This window comes from Ictalurus furcatus, chromosome 5, assembly GCF_023375685.1.
Source record: "Ictalurus furcatus strain D&B chromosome 5, Billie_1.0, whole genome shotgun sequence".
NCBI lineage: Eukaryota > Metazoa > Chordata > Actinopteri > Siluriformes > Ictaluridae > Ictalurus > Ictalurus furcatus.
Window position 1 is genome coordinate 31,024,480 of NC_071259.1, and position 19,694 is coordinate 31,044,173.

Here is a 19,694-nt window from a genome sequence, read left to right on the forward strand (position 1 = left end):
ATCTTTTTGCAGCTAGGCTGTACGCTACTACACCTTCTGGCTCCTAAGTAAAGGTATAAAAATGTCCCCTTGAGGTACATTTCCCCCTAAGTATGTAAGACGTGTATTATCGTTGACTCGTATGGACCATGTACGTTATTGATTTGGAAACTGCAAATGCAAGTCGTTTCAGGACAGAGGTCTGTTCACATAAAGGGAGAGGTCAAGGGTCAGGCAGAAACACTAACGTGAAACATCACAAAGGAGAGACGGGACCCGAGCAAAAAGACAACGCTTGATACACGACCGTGTGATATCGCTATTTCGATTAATCGTCACTGATCAACGTCATTCCTTCTGACAGTTCGAAGTCACTATGATGTTCATTTAAAAGCACTTTTGTTTTTTTACAGACTAGTCCACTCGCACAGATCACGAATATTAAATAGTCCTCCGGGTTAGGGATCTCCACGCAATTCGGTAGTTTGCGTGTTTTATAAGGCGCTCAGGATGACGTGTTTTCCTAATGATTGCACGTAAACATTCCCTCAATACCGTTACCTGAACACATTCGCCCCTGTGAAATATTTGGTATATCCCAAGCCACGTGTTCAACAGGAAGTTGCATCATCTAAATTTTCTTGAAAATCTTGGGAAGAATTAAAAGTCAGGGCTCCGAAAAGTCAGGGCTCATTGGAAAATTTCAGTCCCTGAGTTGTAATTATGACCTTATCGTGGCGTGTACGTGCGCTAACCTCGTAATTAGGACCTTTCTGACAGGCAGCATTAGCTCCTTCGTTAGACTGAGCGAGAACGGGATTTTGTCTTTTATACACCGTCAAGTAAGAGTATTCTCCATCAGAAAGACTAAGTAACATCTTAATCTTACTGACTGAGCCCTTTATGACGTCTCATGGTGTTAACTGTAGCACTGCGATTCTGGAGGAACTACGTGACATCTTTATGTGATGAGAGGAATGATAATTAAAGTCGACTTGACTCGACTTAAAGCCTTGATCTCTTTGCTGTTCTCCAGACTTAGCGAGCTCGTTAAGCCGCTGACGGGTTTGTTTAGATTCGGAGGGGGCGTGGCTTATCTCTAACGCTGCTGACTGTTGAGCAAGTCAGTCAACACGACGTCACTAAGACTTCCTGTTTCAGAAGAAACCGTGTCAACATACTGAATCAAATCCCAGCTGAGAAGCCATTTCACTGAGAATTTAACCACAATTTAAAGTGCATCCTGTTAGCAAAGAAACCTTGTTTAAAGAGAGAGAGAGAGAGGCTAAATGCATTTTCTTTGATTCAATATTGAATTTTTTTTATTTTTAGTTTCTGACTTTTTTTTGCCTCATTTGAACTTATAAACTAGTTTATAATGTTGAATTTTTTTTAAATCTGTTAACTCTCATATCACGTCACTGTTGTCACTTTGTACAACTTCCATCCATCCATCCATCCATCTTCTATACCGCTTATCCTTCCTTCAGGGTCACGGGGACCCTGTAGCCTATCCCAGGGAGCATCGGGCACAAGGCGGGGCACCCTGGACATCAAAGGGCACACTCACATACACATTCATACACTACGGACACGCCAATCAGCCTACCATGCATGTCTTTGGACTGGGGGAGGAAACCGGAGTACCCGGAGGAAACCCCCGCAGCACGGGGAGAACATGCAAACTCCGCACACACAGGGCCACGGTGGGAATCGAACCCCCGACCCTGGAGGTGTGAGGCGAACGAACCACTAAGCCATGAAGATATATATCGAATATTTATATATGGATTGTTGTTGGGTTTTTTTTTTTTTTGCCATATCGTCCACCTCTAGATAAAACAAGCGCTACGTCATCATAAACAAACTGAAAAAAATGAAAAACGTGCACTGAGGCAGTAAAACTCCATCTGATTAATCTCTCACTGTCCCTGATGCAACCCTGCGCCGCATTGAACCAGACAAACAGCACACACCATCACACACACCATCACACACACACACACACCGTCTGGCACGTAGCAGCGCAGAGGCCACGCCCACTGCAGAACGGATGTTCTGACCCCGCCCACTGATGTATGACGTATCGTTTAGTCTCGGTTCCTCAGGCACGTTCCAGAAGAAAACAAAGCGCAAGACCGGCTGGAACCGGCTGCACTGGTTAGGCTACAGGGTTGCCAGGTCTGCGTAAATCAAACACTCAGCCCAGTACCACACAATCTACACAAAAAGCTCTAGACTAAGCACTACTATTAAACTCTAACATTACGACAATCATCTCCAAATATATTCTAAAATTTACAACATATTTGAACAAAGCGTTAGAAATAAAGTTGAACTTGTTGATTGCCGTACAAACATTTAATAATATTTAATCTTTGTTGTGATTTGTTGAGTTTTCGTTTCTCGTTTAATTTTCAATCTATTATTTTTTACTTCTTTTATCCGTATGCATAGTTTATTGTTTTATGATAAAGCTTACCATTTCTATAGTAACAGCTTACACAGAGACATGTAACACTCCAAATAAACCCGTCCCCCCCCCCGCTTTTTTAAAGTAGAATTTAAGTGTTGCATTCTGTCGTATGTTTATTTAGCATTTATGGAAGGAGTCTCCAGTGTCGGCGCTTTACGAGAACTTTTAAGTTTTCTGACACAGGAACGTCTTCGGAGTTTTGCCGTTCCTTGGTAACACGACAAGCTGCGTTATTTTGTCTTATTAAATATTTCCTATTTGTAATCCTTGTACATTTACTGCATTAGAGCTTGCTTACGTTTGGCGTCTTGAGTATAACGATGACATCTGGACGTAAAAATATAAAGTGTCAATGTACCCACTTGAAACAGATTTAAATCTGACTTGCATACAAGTGTCAATTCATCCAAGACGACAAACCAAAACCTGTCCTACAACATTTTTTAGGTTTGACTCGAACCCTGGTGCGGGTAGTTCTTACAGGTAAGAACACAGCAACTGGTTGTACGGACCAAAACAACCATCTCTGCGAGGTGGTCTCTATACGGGTCAAGTCAAACTCTAGCGCTGTTCGCTTGTAGTGAAAGTGATTCAATACTGAATCGTCCCAAATACAGGAAGTGAACCAAACATCCCCTGTGTTTTAGTGTCTATATTTAGATATAATACATCTCCGTGTTCTCCGTTCTCATGTGACTTTTATCATTTCTTCACACACTCGGTAAAGCTTTGTTCATTATTTTTTTTTTGTTCAACTTCAAACCAGTGAATGATGCGTTTTCTTCCCTCACGTCCCTCCGCTTTTTGGATTGTTTAGTTAGGCGCAGTAAAACAACAACCAAAACCAAATTACAAACGAACCAAAAAGTATCAGTTTCACTCTGATTCAGACGCAAGGACCGGATTAATAGGTGTGAAAGCACGCTTAGAGTTATTTATCTGCATAAAAGGAATAACAATGGCGAACAACATGGGCAGATGGTGATCAAAGAGCTGTAAAGAGCTGATTTTTTATTAACACTAGGTCCAGCAAAAGGCTTTTAATCGAACTAGAGTGTCTGTATTCGAATCTTTATCAAGTTTGGATACCAGACGAATTAAATTTCAGGACTTAAATGTAACCAAAGTTCATGCACATTTACTGATTGTTGGGTTTCTTTCATCCACTTACTGATTTAACTTCATTTAATGAATGCACAACCCCCAACCCAGGGCAGCAGTCCAAGAGTAGCAACGCAGTAGGGGAGATACAGTGGATTTGGCAACCCAGATGAACACGAAAGAAAGGCGCAAAAGAACTCACTGTTGCACATCCTGCACGTAAAACATGGACCGGACATAGGGGGTTTATTTATTAGTGGTTTTTTTTTTTTTAATAATGAGGCTAAGAACAAAACAAAACACTGAGTTAAATTTAATTCTGATTAAAGTTTCGCTCACTTGAACCCGGAAGTCAGAGGTTTGTTATTTTATTTTGCAGCGTGTTGGAAATGGCCACTGTTCTCCATTGAACCATTGCGGGTTAACTTGCAGTGGGAATTCTTTCTATGGTTCGTTTACATGATAAACTATTTCATTCAGTTCATTATGAATTTATTTTTATTTATTTATTCATTCGCTAATAACGACAGGAAGCACGCGCTCCATTCAAATAATCTGGTTGTTACACAAACCTCAGCCTTTAATTATACATGAACCAACTTAGCATTTTTGTGTGACGAATCTCTTCCTTTCATAGTTTACCTTTTATTTTTAAAATACATTTTTGTCTTGTTTGTATTCTCGCTCGTGTCCCCCCGCCCCCGCGTTTAAAAAAAAAAAGTCCAACGATGATTAGCATGCTAGCTAGTTACCTCAGAATAAATGATAACGCTTTTAAACAAACCTGTGTGTTCAAATGTAGCTTGTAAATCGTACTGAATGAAAGACACGTACATGTACAATTTTGCTTAATCTAATTTACAAGGAAATATATGGGGGGATAAAATGAACAAAAATACCGTTAGAAATTTCTGGAAAAAACGAGTTAACTGCTGAGCTCGCGCACAAAATCCTGTCCGCCATTATGGTCGTGTTCCCAGTGTTTAGTAGGCCGCGATACAATTCCCAGTTTAGTACTAAATGATCGCCAACAGTATGTTTTTCTTAGCCAAATACTACTCTAACTGTAAAATAACTTTCATGGACTCCTTATTTAAATGTCTACGTAATCATTTATTTGTCATAGAGCTTCTTACTCCTCAGCTTTGCACTGACAATACACATCAAGTCCAAGTTGAACATAAAATATAGGACCAAACGTTTGTGGACACTTGACCATCACAACCAGATGTGCTTGTAGAACATCCCTTTCCAAAACCATAGGAATTAATATACCATGGAGTTAGTCCCATCCTTTGCTGTTATAATAAGCTCCACTCAACAAGTCTTTCCATTACATTTTGGAGCGGGGCTGTGGGGATTTGTGCCCGTTCAGCAATAAGAGCGTTAGTGAGGTCAGGCGCTGATGTTGTACAAGGCTTGGGGCAGCTCTCCAATTTGGCATTCTAGTTCATTCCATGGGCTCTCTGGGGTTGAGGTCAGTGCAAGACACTCGAGTTCTTCCTCTCCAACCTTGGCGAAACCATGTCTTCATAGGCCTTGCTTTGTGCAAATGTGCATTATCATGCCGGAACATGTTTGGGCCACTTAGTTCTCGTGAAAGGAAGCCATAATGATACAGCATACAAGGACATTCTATACAGTTGTTTCCTTCCAACATTGTGGCAACAATAAAAAAAAAAAACCTCATGGGTGTGATGGTCAGGTGTCCACTAACGTTTGGCCATATTGGGCCATTTGTTTTTGAGTTACTGAGGTTTGGATTTAAACCATTCGTTTTAAGTGGCCAGTCAAGCCGGGTAATAACTATTAGAACCCAATAATAAATATTTGATAATGGTAGACTAGCTTGCAATTTCCACTACTGGAACTAAAAAAAAACAAAACCCCAAAACAATCAAGCATCCATTGGCAATGCATCGTGAACCCATGTTTGAGAACATTGCTCTAGGTTGTGGTTTCTATAAGTGATGTCCAGGGACCCTAGGAGGATATATGAAGTATTGCCAGAGTGTCTGTGATTTTTCACTGTGAATTGGTTACAGCAGAGGGAATTCACAACACACCATTATCAGAGTTAAAAATAACTCCATCTTGGGGCTAATGTGTTCTATCTACGGAACATTCAGGAATAAAAAGCTCTGTGGCTCCACTAAGTAGACCAAATATTACTGTACATTGGCAGCATGGTTGAATCCTGAGCTTGGGTTTCTGTCTGAGCAGAGTTTTGAATGTTCTCCAGTTTCCTCCCTCTTCTCAAAAACATCCCGGTATGTGGGTTGACTATGCCAAATTGCTGCTCAGTGTGAATGTGTGTGTGCATGGTGCCCACATCGCAGGGTGTCTCCTCACGCCTTGCACCATTTGTTCCTAGGCTAGTCTCCTGCTCCACTGCAACCCTGACCAGGATAAAGTGGCTACTGATAATAAATGAACGAATGAGTTATTGTACGAATTTAAATAATATTTATGGAATAAATCTCTCCTGCACCACCTCACTGCTCCAGGGATCCTGGGTTTGATCCTGAGCTTGGGTTTCTATCTGACCCTGATCAGTATTAAGCGCGTCCTGAAAGTGAGTCAGTGTTAAAGAGGTCCCTGGCTACAAAAGGTCACTTTCTAAACACCGGTGACAAGACTACACAGGTCTGAGAATACCTTTCCTTGATGGATGGCGTAGAGAGGTGACAGGTTTTACTTTGACTTCCTGGAATGACGTTTCTGGCAGCAAACAATGAAATCATGACGCCTTGGGGCTAAAACAGTTTTTGATACCCAACAGGCCAAGAAGTGAAATGGAAACAATGATGTCGGTGCGTCTGAACTTTTTTAAGCAGATTGGAGGAAGCCTTTATTTGTGATATGGGCATTACAGTACAGTTCAGCAAAACTTGTTTCTTCACATATTCCAGTCTGTTAGGAATTTGGGGTCAGAGCACAGGATTAGGTGATGATGATACGGTTCCCCTTGAGCAGAGAGGGTTAAGGGCCCAACAATAGCATCTTGACCTTCTGATCAGTAACCCAGAGCCTTAACCACTAAGCCACAACTGGGCCCTGTAGAATATACTAGAATTTGCAGGGACAAGCTAGTAACCTCACCCATTTTCAAGAATGATGCAATTCTGTCAAATGAGCCTGTGCAACTTCCATTTGAAACGCCTCAACCGAGGGACCTCACTTAGATTTAGCTTGTTTTCTTTCTCCATTTGGCACGCCGCCGTTTGTTCCACAAGCTTTCTGCCCCGAAGGAACAGAACACAGCAGAACACTTCACACACGTTTGTCATTAAAATGCTTCAGATTGTCATTTAAGCTCGTTTATCAATTGGGCTGTAAAATAGATTTGAGTAAAAATAATTCCACATTTTACTCTCAGCTTTCATGGTGTCTTTTCAGTGCTCATGGCGCCACCTGGTGGATAAACTGTGTTATGCCACTGTGTTGTCTGTTGTGAATTTCTAAATGACCAGTAGCAATTATTATTAGTCATAAGTGTGCTAATAAGTACATTTTGTGCCACTCTGTGAACTGTTTGATTAGTAGTGCACTACCAATTATGCAAAAAAAAAACCCAAAAATCTATGATATATTCCTGTGTGTATTTGATCACATTCATATCTTGCACATTTGAGTATTTTCCCCTGTTCTAACACACCCACTGCAACTCAGGCTTTTAATTAGTTGAGTCAGGTGAGTTAGAGCAGGAAAACACTTAATATGTGCATGATTACACTAGGGGTAAGAATATTATAATGTATTATTTATTTGCTGTTCAGTGCAATTTGTCGAGCGCTACCCACTCTGGGAGCAAAGGGTGCTTGGACCCCGCAGATCGCTGCTTGTATCTATATCTCTGATTAACATTAATTATGTTGATTTGAAATGAAGGAAATTGCTAGAAGTGTGACGGTCTTTTGATAAAAAGGGCTACCCTTATAAAAACGATCAAAATGAAGTGAAAATGTGTGAATTTTATGTTCTGCATGTTACATTCAGAAGAAAAATGTTTCTGCGTAAAATGTGAAATTGTTACCTGTGCTATTAATTTATGGGCACCCTGTTTATGTAAGACAACCGTCCAATCGGCAGACCCGCTGTTGTAGCCCACCCGCTTCAAGTTTTGACGTGTGCATTCGGAGATGCTTTCCTGCTCACCACGGTTGTGAAGCGTTATTAGGTTATGAGGTTATTTGCGTTACCATGCTGACACGTTGTCAGCTTGAACCTGTCTGTCTGACTGTCTAATTGCATGGATGCTCAGGTGTACGTGTTCCTGTTAAAGTAGCAGGTGTAGAGTGCACTGTATATTGTAGTGTGTGAATAATATGAACTGATGGTAAAAACTTGTAGCTGAAGTACTCTACTGTAAGTGGTAAGACTCTTGCGCAATGCTAAACTGTTGTAACTGTAAATTGGGAAACGGTCCAACAACAACAACAAAAAACCCCGGTTATGTCAAAAATCTCCATTCTGACCGACAAGAAAATATATTTAGCAGAATATGTTTAATGTCTCAAACACATACATAAATATTAACAAATATAATCTGTATGCTTCAGACAGGGGGAAAAAAAAATAACAGCAAACAATTACAGAACTGATTTAGGATCAAAATTGAAAATAAAAGGATTTCTAATACTGAATTCTAGCAAAAACAAAACATTTCTACACATGAAAGAGAGCAATTCAGGATGTTAACATACTTCTCGCTAAATAGAATATTACAGTACGTTAAAAGTGTATAAAAATAGAGTCTTTGGAAATTTTGGTTCGATTTTTTTTTTTTTTTTTTTTTTTTTTTTTTTAAACCGTTGGTTCGGCCCATCTGTTTGAAATGTACCACCTCGGGACGCCAGCTCAGTGACACATCCGTGATGTCATCTCTTTCTGTAAGGAGAGAGAAACAAACAGTAGGTAGTCGTTTCACACAACGTGTAACCACACACACACACACACACACACACACCAAACAGTCCTTTAATATAGTCACTGATGAGCAATTTGCATACGCTTCACGTTATTATGTATTATATGATCACGTGAACAAAAATCACACCTGAAACATGAAACAACATGCACAAACAAAACAAACAAAAAAAAGTATCATTTTTTTTGTTGTGCTTGTACACTGGTTCTGTTCCCGAAGGCAGCACATCACTATTGAGTGTGTTTTAAGACCAATTAAAGAATTATTCTTGCAATTAAAGAGCCTTCTTCGCAAATGCACCCGAAATGTGTTTGGTATCTTGAGAGTACACCTGTAGTCTTTTCGCTGGAGCTTTGAGGAGAACGTATCCAACTAGAAACAAATGCTCATGGCTACCAGTTTAGCATTGTGCGGATGTTCAGTGTCTCCAACAGACTTGCTGATCATGTACTGAGTATATATATATATATATATATATATATGATTTTAACACTTACGTCATAGCTACAAGTAAGAGCAAAAGAGATTTTAGACGCCAAACATGTCTTTGATCGTGACATTTTCTTGGCCTAACCCTTCCCTTTAAGCATGGGCAGAGACCGGGTGTGATGATGTGGAAAACCCAGTGAATCACGCTGGCACTATGAATTCCCACAGGCACTCAAAATGGGTTGTTAGTCACAGTGAGGCGTCTTTGCTTCTCCTCCCTCTCCATCTGCTCTTTTTTTTTTTTTTTTTTTTTTTACATATTTAAATGGAAATTTAAATATGTAAAAAAAAATGTACGCACACAAAATAGCACTGATACGCCTACACACACACACACACACACTGTCCTACTCACACTGTGTACACTTTCCACTGCTCTTTTTCTCTCTTTACACACACACACACACACACACACACACACACTTGTCTACCTATCTTTATGTGTATTGTCCTTCCACTGACGTCTTTATTATCAATGCGGCTAATGAATGCTGTGCTGCACCTCAATCTAACCCCAAGCTCAACCTCGGTAATCAAAAATAAATAAATAAATAAATAAATAAATTTCTTCATGGGGGCCAGTTAAATGTCCACACGAGGTCAAAACTGTCATATATTCCTATCCTTGTAGGGACATTCGGCTCCCACCAAGATATAAACACACACACACACACACACACATCTAGTTTCTATTTCTCAGTGGCACTCTCGCCCTCTCTTCCAATGCGATTCTATTAAACATTACAGCATGTTAGACAACTTCACTTCTTTGGCTCTTCCTCTTGGAGAACCCTTTAAGGTTCTTACGTAGTGTGCTTACCCATCCCGGGTAGGCGCTAAAAAAATCCCTTAACGAACCCTTAACGAACCTGCGAAGTACCCTTTTCTAAGCGTGTGTGATTACTAACGTGAGTTCAGAACTATCCGTACCCTGCTTGAATACCTGCGTCTGTTTGCCCTTACATAAGAGTCATTGTGGAAGTGGGAGGAGTTCTCGGGAGGATGCGGTGCGGTGACATCATTTCCTACGAACGCTGAGAGTAGCCACAACGGAGGAGTTTCAGGGTTTCATTTAGCTTTTACTCAACATTCATGTGGATGCAGTCGACCAGGCGGAAACTATTAACGGACGTGTTACTGGGACGTTACTGAAGGCTGTTGCTCCTATCTGGTCTCTAGCCTACATTTTCAAAAAACAAAAGTTGGCACACAAAGTACACACACACACACACACACACACACACACACACACACACACACACACACACGCACACACACACTGACCAGTGGCTCCAGCTCCTTGTGGTCCGTGAGGTTGAATTCAGTAACAAAGTAGTAGAAATGCTTGTAACAGGTGTTGACGTGCGCTTCTGCCCCCATCTGACTGACGCGGTCGAAGTGGTGGATGTAGACGTGCACGAAGACGCGGAACAGACGTGACAGGATCTTCTTCGCCACCTGCATGAAGCCCTTGGGGAAGGGTGTACCTGTGGGTTAAAGCCATCATGCCGTTACAAACCTCTTACATCACAAGTCGGAGATCAGCATTTCGGAATTTCTATCGTACCGTCCGAAATTGAAATTTTGCAGGTTGCGGAAGAGCAATCAAATACTCGAAAATAAATTCCACGCATAAGAGCGTCTGAAATGTACAACGAAGTATTTGTATAATCACTTTCTCAACAATTTACATTTTCAGATGCACTTTCAAGATAATATCCGGGTCGCTCGCGGATAACAGCGGTTATAAAGCTGCGATAGATACGCTTGCGTCGAATAGCTGTGTGCTAACTGGGTTTTAGATTCGGACGCTGCAGTGTTGTTACACGAACCCTCGCCGCTGTCGCGGCATAAACGCTGTCCTGCAGTGATAATGCTAAAGAGCCCCACGTTAAAAAAAAAACCCACTGCTTTCAAATGGCAATTGCTGTTTTCGTCTCGCCTTGTTGAACTTCCTCTCAGTTGTCATACTGAACACAATATGAAAACCATGACTCACGCACGCTGCATTAAAACCCACACGCAAAAATTCCCCCACTGCTGAAGCCACTCAAGACTAAAGAAACCGATGTGGACTCGTCTGAAACAGAAAATGCCGAGCAGTTATCGTGTATGCGTATTGCAGTACCTTACAAGCGAGTGATACGACAATACGCTATCAGCAGCACTGTAAATGATATTCTGATGCACATTTCTGTGTATCTATTTCTTCAGCATCTGTCGTAGCAACACTGACTACGTTTACATGGACAGCAGTAATCTAATTACTGACCTTATTCTAAATAAGACGATATTCTGATTCAGGTGTTTACATGAGTCACTTTTAGAATATTCCTTTCATGTTCCTGTGTTACGTGTTATAGAACATAGAGTGATTATCAGCACACGTCATTACGTCCCCACGCCACGCCGTCCGACGTTCCCTCCAGAATTTCACGTATCGACGTACAGTTGGTCTTCGTTATGGGATCGTGTACAGTTTTGGGTGTTTCATGTTTAATTTTACGGACGCTTCAAGTGCGGTTAATTATTTGTCGTGCTGTACGTGCAAATAGACGACCGCTTGAAGCCGTGGGCTGCGTCCCAAACCGCGTACTTACCGTCTATATAGTAGCTGAGATACATGTATTTCTCTTACTATATAGCAGGTAAGTACGCGGTTTGGGACGCAGCCGTGCTCTCTTGTTTGCCGTCAAACGGTCGAGCGCTGCCGTGTGTGTACGTGTCCTGTCTCACAATGCGGTGAAAACTCCCACACGACGTTAATAGTGTGATTAAGGTGTGTACGTGTCTGTAACGCACGTCGATAATGCGACTAAAGTAGGAATACTCCACACGCCTTAATTCCATTTGTGTTTACTTCGAGTATGACTTTAGTCGGATTAAGGTCATCAATAATCTCTGTTTACATGCTAGTTTCTTAATCAGAGTATCATCTTAATCGGGTTCATATCGGATTATCGTTGTCCATGTCAACGTACTGACGGGGTTTAGTGAATTAGTATCACGTTAGTACAGCTCAGCATGAAATTTCCCAAAAGTTAACCCAAATACAGTCATGTTACAGAACATAACACAGACTTATCCTGCATAATTTTACTATTCGGAGAGACAGAAAACGTATTTAATATACCGTAATCAAGTATCATGTTTCCCACTGCAATTTAACGTACCTCCTGCTGATCGCGGCTCATGATAACGACACCGCAGTGCTGTTAAATTCTTGATTCAGATCGGTCAGAAGGTGTGGAGTAATTCTCGGTATACCACAGCGCAGCTGAACTCTCGAATCTGATTGGTCAGAAGGCGTGTATTGTTTTCGCCCCGGCTGTAACGTACAGGTTACAGTAGGTTCACGTTAACGTGCTTGTTCTAATGCGTTGTTGTTTCTATAGTAACAGCTCGTTCACGGGACACTGCACGCTCCGCATAACCTAAGACTAATAATAAACGGATTAATAAAAAAAAAAAAAGCGTCGACGTGGTGAGGTTTTTTTGTTAGGAGAAAATCATTTAACGTCGATGTTCACGTTGTGCTGCGTCACGTTGTACCGTGCACCACGTATCACGAAGATGTCTTCGCATGTCACGGTATGATATATTTGCTGCGTGGACCTCTCCTTAGCCTTTGTGTGCTTTACAAATAGCAAATTGATGGAGATTTAATTAAGCCATTAAGCTCTCTGTGGGTTGGCAGCGTTGTGAAAAGGTGTATTTATATCCTGAGCCGGACTGCGTCACCTGATTTGAAAGGTGACGCTTGGATGAGTGCAGGAGCAGCGAGGCGCCAGGTTTAGGGTGACAACGAGACAAAGGCGCCTGAGTCATTTGGAACGACCCTGCTGCTTTCTTAGAAGCTCAATCTTAAACGTGTGGTATTTTAATGAAATGATATTCATCAGCACATCTTTCTGACTCAGTGTGAATTACGGTCAGTCCTGCTGGGTGTCAGTGTGCTTTTTTTTTTTTTTTTTTACTTTGCATATAATTTGAATGTAAAGCATTTAAAAGTCCACAACCGGGTCTTTACTAGTCAGAGGTCAGAAGAAAAAAAAAAGTTAGCTAGAGGATCATCGGATGTTTTAAACAATCGAAATCTTTCTCATTTGGACAACATTTCCTTAAAATCTGAGGTAAAAAAAATTATATATCCCCGGGGTACAAGGCGGGGGGGGGGGGGGGGGGACACCCTGGACGGGGTGGACAAACATACACACACACTCACACACTACGGACAATTTAGAGATGCCAGTCAGTCTACAACGCATGTCTGTGGTCTGGGAGAGGAAACCCCCGAGCACGGGGAGAACATGCAAACTTACACCTGATCGGCATTTCTTACAATACAACGTATTGATATTGTGTCAGTTTCTTTCAAAGTGTTGTGAAGCCTGTATTAGGATATGTCTGGTATCTCGTATGGCTTTGGTGTATTGGCTCATGCCTAGGAATAGCCTTAGAAATCCAAGTCACTGAGCAACGAAATAAGCATCAGTAATCCGAAGCTGAAAACTTATGCTGTTTAGGAAATAGAAATAAAATCCTTATGAAGACGAAGATGTGAAAGAACCGGGTAAAATTATATCTGGGGCTCCTGAGCAGCGCAACAGAACGAGTGCTCGCCTTATTGTCTGGAGATCGTGAGTTCGACTCGCGACAAAGAGTCCAAGAGAGCAAATCTGCCCATGCTCTCTGGGTGGGAGGGGTGGCATACTTTCTCCCCTGTCAATCGCTAGCCAATCACGGGCATTCGACAGCCCACGTATGCAGAAGAGGGTGGACAGCACGTTCCTCCGCGATGTGTTTTGAAAAGATGCGGAAGGCTGGGTTCACGTGTCTCAAAGGAAGCACGTGATAGCCTTCACGTTTAGTCTTGGCCAAGAGAGGAAGAAAATTGAGGGCGGAAAAAATTCTGAAGGAGACGATTGAGCCTTGAAAAAAATGATTTACTAGAAGAGATTGTAATTTGAGTGTACTAACATAAACATGTGACCAGAGCTACTATTATAGAAAATCTAGCCCTGTGGTGTAAGGTGACGTATACTGGACAGAATGAAGTGTTGGAGTTTTTCTTACCGACATTGGTGGGGAAGATTTGCTCGTTGTTGATCTGTACCTCGATCCAGTCCATCAGCAGGCTCATGTACTTTGGGGCAGAAACCGCTGTGGGCTTCTTGTACTTGTGCTCGTCCTGCCAGCGGTACTCGTACTTGGGCCCTCCGGACATCACGGGGCACGTCTGCTCGGTGCACGAGTCGCTGATGGTGCCGTAGATCAGGTTGATGCGGTTGAAGAAGTCCACCACGTGCACGGCCACCCAGTCGTTGAGGTCCTCGCCGTGCGGCAGCTGCACGGCCAGCTTCAGGTCCAGACCTGCGTTCAGGGACGCCTGCGCCTTCTTGTGCAGCTCGAAACGCTGCGTGCCTGGCTCGAACTTGCGCTTGGGCCGGAACGTTCTGTCTTTGTTGAAGACTTGCTTCAGGGCCAGAGACATGGCGAGGGGACGGTGTGGTTTATTGAAAGAGGATAAGGGGTGAATAAAAACAAACGCGAACGGGAAGGTTGTCGCTCAAGTCACCGACAGCTGTTTTGCAGTTCCAGAGAGAAATTCTGTAAGACAGACCGAGCGAGAGAGAGAGAGAGAGAGGTTCACTTGTAAGGAATTTGACTTGACAGCTGTTCAAATAAGAATTAAGAAGAAAAAAAATAAAACAATGTAGCAGGCAATATGTTGTAAAACATTAAAAATACTGAATTTTTCAGCAGGAAATACAGGGGAAAAAGCTCCTCTAACATCAGCTTAACTCACCAATCAGACCGTTCTGGGAACTGTCCCAATGGGCGTTTCCTAATATTCTAATTAGCATACATAACTGCCTGGACAAGAAGCAATTTTAAGTTCTATGAATATTTGCGTGGATAATATGGGCATTTCTGAATTGCTTCAAGGAAAACAACTACCCGTTGGACACCAAGGACCTCACAGCAAACCTCTTCATCTGTAATCACGCTGAAATATAATCCATATTCCAGAAATATAATCCATATTCCAGAAATATAATCCAGAATGACGAGTGACAGAATCACACTTCTAAAGTAATCGAAACCCCGGTGACGCCAACAAAACCCTTCGGTACGAAATACTAGCCGTTTCCTTTCACAGAAGCGATCTTTAAAGCTTTACCAATTAAAAACATCCTAATTAAGAGTTAAAAAGCACCGACGGTGCTTTAAAGGCAATATTTCCGTCTATAGAATTTGAAGCGAACTTCCCGATTAAAAAACAAGGTTAAGAAGGAAAAAAAAAAGAAAAAGAAAAGAAAAGAAAAGCTCCTCAGACACCAGCTGAACTCACTGATCAGACCAAGCAGGGAACTTTCCTAAGGGGCGTGGCCTAATATTCTAATAAGCATGCCTGATGGACAGCTTTCTGACTGAGGTTCCCAGCCTGCTACGTCAATTAAGCAGAACTAAACACAACAATGTAAATGGCAAGAATCAGGACGGATCAACTCTTCGTGTGCCAGCCCACATTTATCTTTATTAAGAGGTATGAGCAACGAGTAACTTGTGATTGTTTATGGTATTTTGTAGAATTTCTAATCCTCCAAGCTTGGATTAGAAAAAAACCCCACAACACCACCACATGTCTACTGTGTGACAATTACCATGTCGCTGAGGTGCTAAAGTAATGAGGTTATCGCTTTTGGTCTAAAAGTGCTTTGACACGTATATACTGTATACTGCTGAGTCTGAAAACGTCCTCCTAAAACGCTTTCATTCATTGGCCAGGAAGTAAAAAGCATGGAGAACATGGAGCCAGCACTCAGTAAATTACTGGATAATTATATAGAACTAGTTTAAAAATGTTGTGTTCGTTTCCTTTTTCTTCACCATTACAAATCTCCAGAACGCACTTTCTATCTGCAGGCTCTGTCCTTTGGCTCACTTAATCTACTTAAAAAAAAAAAAAAATAATAATAATACAGTTACTCAAAACACACATCATGATTGATTCACTTCCTGCAGTCGGATTGAATCAGAGTCGAATCACTTGCTCACTGCGATTCGAACCCCACTAGAGTTCACTCAGTAGCGGGCTGAGCCCACCTCGCTCAAGACGCTCTCGGCCCGGGTGTCGTCTAGGCTTTATTTACTCTCCCTGATGCTGAACTATTGACATATTTCTGAAGGATGAGTTCCCACTGCATGTGTTGTAAAGCGCAGAAAATGCAAGATGCAGACACGATGGAGCGAGAGACCGTAAAACCGCTCCCGTGTGGAAAAATAACGGTCTAACGGCATTAAGGAAGAGAAGTTAAAAACTAAAGAATAAGAATAAAAATAGGCCATTGAACGAGGAGAGTAATGTCCGTCTGAGTGTCACGTGTGGTATAAACAACTCCCTGAATACCTCGAAATGGGAAATTACCGAACTAACCCGAGTAGCACGTCGGGGGTGCTGGGGGAATTTATACGCGTTTGTTAGGGACGACGTGACGTATCGATATAGCGATGTATCATGATTGCAACACTATCGTTAACACGGTGCGATACTGATACAAACGACGACATCACGACGTTTTGACGTCTAGATCAGTATACTAATATAGTAATACTACGCGCTAACAGTATGTACTCTTTTGGTGAAGGAACGGTACGTATCTTTGAGCGTGTAGCAAAAGAGCACGCGAGTACCGGGACACACCGGCACGTCACGTAACGGAAGATAACCTCGTTGCTGTCACCGTAAACAAAACTCATCTACGTATTTCAGCTTTCCTTCGCTCGTTATTCCGTATTTAACGCCCGGCATTTAAGTTCTTACGCTTAAATACCGACGACGCACCACGTTTACGGGTCGAATTCGGCGAGGCAAAAACCGTCACAAAACTCCTCCTCCATCACTTGCGCAAGGAGCTGTGGGCAATATTAGCTGGAAAACTCAACACGGATCCGCACCGCGCATCGAAAACCTACCGGAAATAGATGACCAGCCGGGTACCTTTGGGATACTCGTTTCAACTTATTACGATTTGGGACACGTCAATCCTATTCTCGGATACTATTTAGGACGGGTATTAGGTTAACTGCGACAATTTCGTTTGTCTCCGCCCCTGCCGCATCATTGGTCTGTTACTGATTGTCTTCACCTGTTCTGTGTTTGATTAGCGCTTACTTTGCCTTCTTATATAATGATAATGAGTCTTTATTGATCACATATACATGTGCGCAGTGAAATTCTTTTCTTCGCATATCCCGGCATGTTAGGAAGCGCAGGGTCAGCCATGATACAGCGCCCCCTGGAGCAGAGCGGGTTAAGGGCCTTGCTCAAGGGCCCAACAGTAATATGCGTTGTGCATTACTGTTCTTCGTTGCTACGCCTTCTCATGCCATTTTTCTGTCAAATCTGTCTTGTTCTCTGCGTCCGTGCGCATGTTTTTCATTTCTTTATCCTGTTTTAACAGCGTTACTTAATATTACCGGTGAGTTTACGCACTTCTGTCCTGCCTCATCGGTCACACCAGGTGCAATGCATGCTTCGATTTTTTTTTAAAAAATCATATATAAATATATATATATATATTTTAAAAAATTATTTATTTTTTAAATAATGATAGGACAAATTCAGGCACACTTCTTTTTTTTATTTTATTTTTTTTAAACACTTTAGTGACCCATCATTTGAGAAATACCTGCCAGTACCCATCATAGTATACGTTTCTGAAATCCTAAGCAGTGAAAGAAATTAAAAACGATTTTATTTAAAGAAAACAAACTTTTCCCAGTTCTCAGTCAGTTCAAGCAACAACAACCAGTGGGTTTTTTTAAATTTATTTATTTAATAACTGCTAGAGATTTAAGGTTGAGTTTGAAGCGTTACATGAATGTTATTTGGACTTTTTTTTTTCCTTTTTTTTTTTTTTTTTTTAAAGAACTACCTGTTGCACACGATGGGTGTCAGAGCAAACCTGTAAACCATCTCTAATCATACTAAATAACAATAAATTTCAGAATTTCAACCTTTCCAGAAAGCGTGTCCGTGTGTGGAAAAAGAAATAAAACGCTGAGGCGTTTTGCTGACACCAAAAAAAAAAAAAAAAAAAAAGGCGTTTCCTTTTTTTTTTTCTTAGAAACAACACAAGAACCATTTTACCAAACAAATCCAAGCTTTAACGTCTAACTCGTCCAAATTAGCAACATTACCAAGCAACATTTAGAGCTAGAGAAGTTGGAGCAAACTTACCGACCAGCCTCGGATACTTTCTACTTCCGCTTTGATGTTACCGCCTTTTGGACGCTAATTTTATCAGTCTAATTTATCCGCCAGTAGCTCATGTAACAAAAAAAAATAAATGTCCAGCAACTCCTAAAGCTACATTCTTGGCAGCCCAAGGACTCGTGTCGGGTTGTTCTTACTCGCACAGCCGCTTTTCATAGACAGTTCTGAAGCTTTAGATAGAGTTACAGTTTGTTAAACGCCTCAGCGTTTGAGCACAAGAACAAAGTCCACTTCCTCTCCTGACGACGTCACGCAGCTCTACTGTACACACTCCATCCCAAAATGGCTCCCCTGTGGAAACTGAGTGCACTACGTAGGGCGTAAATACCACTGTTTCTCCCACACAGTGTGACGCACTTATGTATAGAGGGAGCAGAGAGTGATTTGGGATGGAGCCAATGTGACTAAACTTACTGGAGAAAGAGGTTTGGCTTTACTGTACTGCTTCTCAAACATGAACTATATATTAACCCTTGTTTTTAGTAACTTAGATTGTAAATAGATGTCCGATTGACTTCAAATAACACACTAGAAGGACAAAAGTATGTGGACACTTGAGCATCACAAACCTCTTCAAACTAGGATGTGTTTTTGGATGCTTTAGCATGACAGTTTCCATTCACTGGAAGTGTTCCAGCATGACAATGCTCCTGTGCATAAAGGCGAGCCCCCAGGAAGTCATGGTGTGCCAATGTCGGTGTAGAAGAACTCGAGTGTCCTGCACAGAGCCCTGAGCTCAACCGCATTGAAGATCTATGGGATGAACTGGAACGCTGTCTGCACCCCGGGCCTCCTCATCCGACATCAGGGCTTGATGTTCTCCCAGTTCTCCCAGAAGAATGGAGGTTATTATAACGGCAAGTCGAAATGAATGGTGCGATGGTGGCTTGGCGGTTAAGGCTCGGGGTTACTCATCAGAAGGTCAAGGAGTTCAAGCCCAAGCAATGCCAAGCTACCACTGTTGGGCCCTTGAGCAAGTCCCTTAACCCTCTCAACTCCATCATGGCTGACGCTGCGCTCTGACCCCAGCTTCCTGACATGCTGGGATATGCGAGGAAAAGAATTTCTCTGTGCATATGTATATGTGATCAATAAAGACTCATTATTCCAAGTATAATTTCAAAATAATTCCACTCCACATCCTTTTGTAATATTGTGTCTTTGAAGCGATCAACCCTGCATACATCTATGTTTTTTCTTTTTCTTCTGAGGAACAGTAAAAGCACACAAAACCAAAGACATGGCTGTAATGTATGTTCCATAATGAATTTGTATTATTTTATTGACTTATTTTTAAATCTATTATAATACTAGCATATTACTGTACTTATAAGGGTACTCAAGGACACTGTACAAATACATCAAAGGACATAAAACCATGTAATAACTGTAAATAAAAGAAAAAGACTTTTTTTTTTTTTAAAAAAATACCTTTA

At 41.6% G+C, this 19,694-nt stretch overlaps 1 protein-coding gene across 1 annotated transcript; it reads right to left on the minus strand.

Annotated features, from left to right (window-relative positions):
- Window positions 1–8,117: 8,117 nt before the first annotated feature.
- Window positions 8,118–18,523, minus strand: mob3a (MOB kinase activator 3A). Its single transcript, XM_053625796.1, has 4 exons — window positions 18,223–18,523; window positions 14,052–14,585; window positions 10,260–10,462; window positions 8,118–8,446 (listed from the first exon to the last, which is right to left on the minus strand). The coding sequence occupies exons 2-4, from the start codon at window positions 14,467–14,469 to the stop codon at window positions 8,417–8,419; spliced, it is 651 nt and encodes a 216-aa protein (XP_053481771.1). The 5' UTR covers window positions 14,470–14,585; window positions 18,223–18,523; the 3' UTR covers window positions 8,118–8,416.
- Between the last annotated feature and the right edge of the window lie 1,171 nt (window positions 18,524–19,694).

Bases quoted from the DNA above. Each gene is read 5' to 3' on its own strand.
- mob3a (XM_053625796.1), bottom strand. From the start codon at position 14,469: ATGTCTCTGGCCCTGAAGCAAGTCTTCAACAAAGACAGAACGTTCCGG. The intron at 10,463-14,051 runs GTAAGAAAAACT...TTTAACCCACAG, and splicing joins AATCTTCCCCACCAATGTCG to GTACACCCTTCCCCAAGGGC. The intron at 8,447-10,259 runs GTCAGTGTGTGT...CTCTCCTTACAG, and splicing joins ACAAGGAGCTGGAGCCACTG to AAAGAGATGACATCACGGAT.